Consider the following 3,538-nt stretch of genomic DNA (forward strand, 5'->3'; position numbering starts at 1 on the left):
CCATTTAAAAAGGCTCCAGTACAAATGTAATCATTTCTGTGCCGCATACCTTTTCTTTGCATTATAATTAATGCATTTAGCTAAGATCCCATTCTGACTGCAATTCTTTAACTCTCACAATAAGGACATTGTATTTGTTCATATCTCTGTATCAGAAAATGCAACATATAGGTAAAGCAGACGACTTTAAAGACAGAAGGACTTATTCCAGAGTGGGGGAGGCTTGTAGATGTTTATCAGTATAACAAAGCAGGGTTTTCATTCTCCAATGTATAAGCAGAAACCATTAAAATGATTCAGTTCTCTAACTCGGAAATACACCTTAAGCAGAGATTAATTTCTTCTCTTGTGGGCCTGACTTTCAGGAATAAAACTGTCATCTCTGTACCCATTTGCACATATTCTTCTTTTTAATAACAAGAGTATACAAGGAATTTAACAACTGGTCACATGTAAGCATGATATTCAATATGATGAAGCACTTCATGGAAAAAAAAATTAAAAAATTGAAGAGTAAAATGTCTCAAGATTAAAAAAGAGGGCCTGAATAAAGGGCCATGTTTATTGACAAGCCAGTCAGACCAACCGATCTGTGCAATTTTCAGAATAAACATGTCAAATTTCTCTGTCACTGGTTTCTTTGCTGTGAACTCAGTTCCTGAATCTCGATAAGCAGGTTTTCCAGGGTCTGGACATCATCCACCAGGTCACTATGCAATTCTCCAGAGGCCACATCAGTGTATAATTGCTGAGAAAACAAACAGGATATTAGAAGAAAGCTAGTAATCCTCCTCCCCACTCAGACCAGAAACAGGTGTGAACAATTTAAGGTGTCCTCTTCAAACCAGAGCACGGCATCAGTTACTCACATAAAGTGATCAGGGCAGTTAATCCAGCACATGCATAGTGCATCTGGTGTGTGAAAGAAGCTCAATGCTCCCCTCTTTGTATGTGAAAATCATGTTAAGAAAATGTGAACATTATTTTAGCTTGTTTAAAAAGGGCATTGTACTTACATGAGGTCTCTGGTGTTAGAGCTACACAGCAATGATTAGAAGGGGGATGTAAAATTACTTAGAAGACAAAGCAAAGTGATCTCAGCCAGCTATTATAAGAAAAGTGGCCACAAAAGTCTAATTTCTGGCCACATCTCATGCTCCATTTCCTCCTTCTCCCAGGCACATCTTGTAGATCAGTGGTTCTCAAATTAATTTCTTGAAGCTGCAGTTTTTATTCCAACCAGTTTCCAACCTGCAATTGGTTTCATTAGCTTGTTTTCTTTTTTTATTCTCTTAACTTTTTCTCTTTTTGCTTTTCTATTTCTCTGCATTTAGAAATGCACAATAGTGTGAGAGTTACATTTATAAGAAATTTACAAATATCTGTATCCCATAACATTAAATCCTTAACTCCCCCTATTCATTCCTATTAATTCATCTCTTTTAGGAAGTTTGCTGCCTTAATTGTCTCCTAAGAATGACAATTAACAACAAGTGCAGTAGACACCAAAAGCTGCAGCTTCTTCAGTGTCAGACCCATTAATGTGTTCATTGATAAATAAAGCGCCCTCACAAAATATTCAGACTCCTTCACTTTTTATAAATTTTGTTATGTTGCGGTCTTGTGCTAAACTCATTTAAAGTCATATTTTCCCTCATCAAGCAACACTCGGTACCCCAGAATGACAAAGCAAAAACAGGAGTTTAGACATTTTTGCAAATAATAATTCAAGGATGAAACAGTTTTGGTAATGAATTAATAAATTACAATACTTCTGTATATAACAGAAATCTCAAAAACCTTCAATGTTTGATGACAGAACTCTGCTTTCATGCTTTGACACCAGTACAGTTCCATGCTGGGACTTGTGCCCCTTATCATGCTATTTTACACATCACAATTCAGTTTTTTAGAATCCTCTTCATAATGTTGCTGTTAAACCTCTGGGTGCCGTGCCAAGTGCCCCTACACACTACTGTACAGATTCTGTCGTGACTTACTGGCAGTGCTAATGCATAACTTGAAATGGATGAGCGAGCACTTCAAGTTGGGCTCAGTTTTGTGCCTGTGGTACGCTGTTTGCCAGCACCATGTATGTGCACTGTCAGAAATTCTACAAAATGAGTTGCTTTTAAAAACGTGGGGTAATTAAAAGTATGGATCTATGATGCAAAAGATGCTAATAAAAACTTAAAAGCCTTAAAAACAATTTATTTGAAAATGAGGCTAGACAATAACTGGATAAAAATGAAAAGAGCAATCTAAAGTCAGTGAAGGACAAACATGGTCATTGTGTTTCTTTGCTCTGCTGAGGACCAAATAAAAGGAAACATGATAGGCCTGTCAACCAAATTATCAAAAAGTAATCATGACATATAATTCCCCAGTTCCTGCTGGAAAATTGGGAGCATGTCATCACCAGAAGTATGCATTTCTTTACCTTTTGAAGTACTAGATACTGTCTATGAAAACCAAGACTAGAACAGATTACCTTTGCTTTTGCACAAATGCTACGCAGGTGAAGTCGAGCTGATGAGAGAATCTGCAGAGCTTCTTGTGGATTCACTTTGCTTTTACTGCAGTTTATTGACACTGAAAGATAAGAGAAGGCACCAGTTACTTACTCAAGTAAAAAGCAATGTGATGTCCTTGTACTGATGGCGAGGCAAATCTCTAGCTACAGACACTGAGCTTTCACACTTGTTTTATTTACTTTTGGCAGCACAAGTGCAGTCTGGAGCAGGCCAGCTGACTCTGAGATGTTTGACAGCATACACAGTCCTATGGCTTTAACTCACATGGCAGTGATTACCAAACCATCCCGAGCAGTCTGAGCTTCCTGCATTCCAATAAATGCCGTAAGGAGAGCTTTGTATATTTTTTGGCAAAGCTTAAAGAGGGAGAGGAAGATAATTTATGTGAGTGGAGATTTTTTGCTTTTTGCACATTTGGAAAAGATAATAAACATTGTAAAGCACCACCATAAAGGTAATTAGAGTTCGTTCTTGGGCTGATTCCTACTCTAGTCGGCAGGTTGGCACAGACTCTCACTTGTGTCATAGGTAGAAGGCAGAATTAAGACCACAAATACCAGTGACCCTACAATCTCCTGGAGATCTTCTAAATAGAGACACCATGTTTTGCAATATTTGTGTGAAAGCCATCCATGTAGACTGCATCTGGGTTTCCAACAAGACTTCTCTGTATTTTGCTGCATTCATTTTACCCTCACAGGCCTTCCAGGACCTACTATAGAGAACCATACCCACGGCATAAAGCTGCCACCACCATGCCATATGAGGTGGAATGATGTGCTTTGATAACGTGCAGTATTTACCTTACACCAAAGATAACATTAGTCTGATGGCCAAAAAGCAACATTTGGGTCTCTTTAGACCACAGGACTTTCTTGTAGCTGACTTTAGAGTCTCCCATATGCCTTCTGGCAAACCTAGCTTATGTGTTGTATGCATTTTATTTTTTAATAGTTGCTTTTTCTTTGCTACTCTCTTGTAAAGCTGTGACTGATGAAGCATCC

The 3,538-nt window shown here is 38.1% G+C and overlaps 1 protein-coding gene across 1 annotated transcript in view; it reads right to left on the bottom strand.

Annotated features, from left to right (window-relative positions):
* Positions 1 to 387: 387 nt before the first annotated feature.
* Positions 388 to 3,538, bottom strand: part of ttc27 (tetratricopeptide repeat domain 27) — a 274,814-nt gene continuing 271,663 nt past the window's right edge. Inside the window, exons 19-20 of the mRNA XM_051919199.1 lie at positions 2,492 to 2,592; positions 388 to 748 (exon numbers count right to left, since the gene is read on the bottom strand). Coding sequence (XP_051775159.1) covers positions 629 to 748; positions 2,492 to 2,592 — 221 coding nt within the window. The 3' untranslated portion in view covers positions 388 to 628. The remainder of the gene's footprint in view (positions 749 to 2,491; positions 2,593 to 3,538) is intronic.

The sequence above is a fragment of the Erpetoichthys calabaricus genome, chromosome 15 (assembly GCF_900747795.2).
Source record: "Erpetoichthys calabaricus chromosome 15, fErpCal1.3, whole genome shotgun sequence".
NCBI classification, from domain to species: Eukaryota; Metazoa; Chordata; class Cladistia; order Polypteriformes; family Polypteridae; genus Erpetoichthys; species Erpetoichthys calabaricus.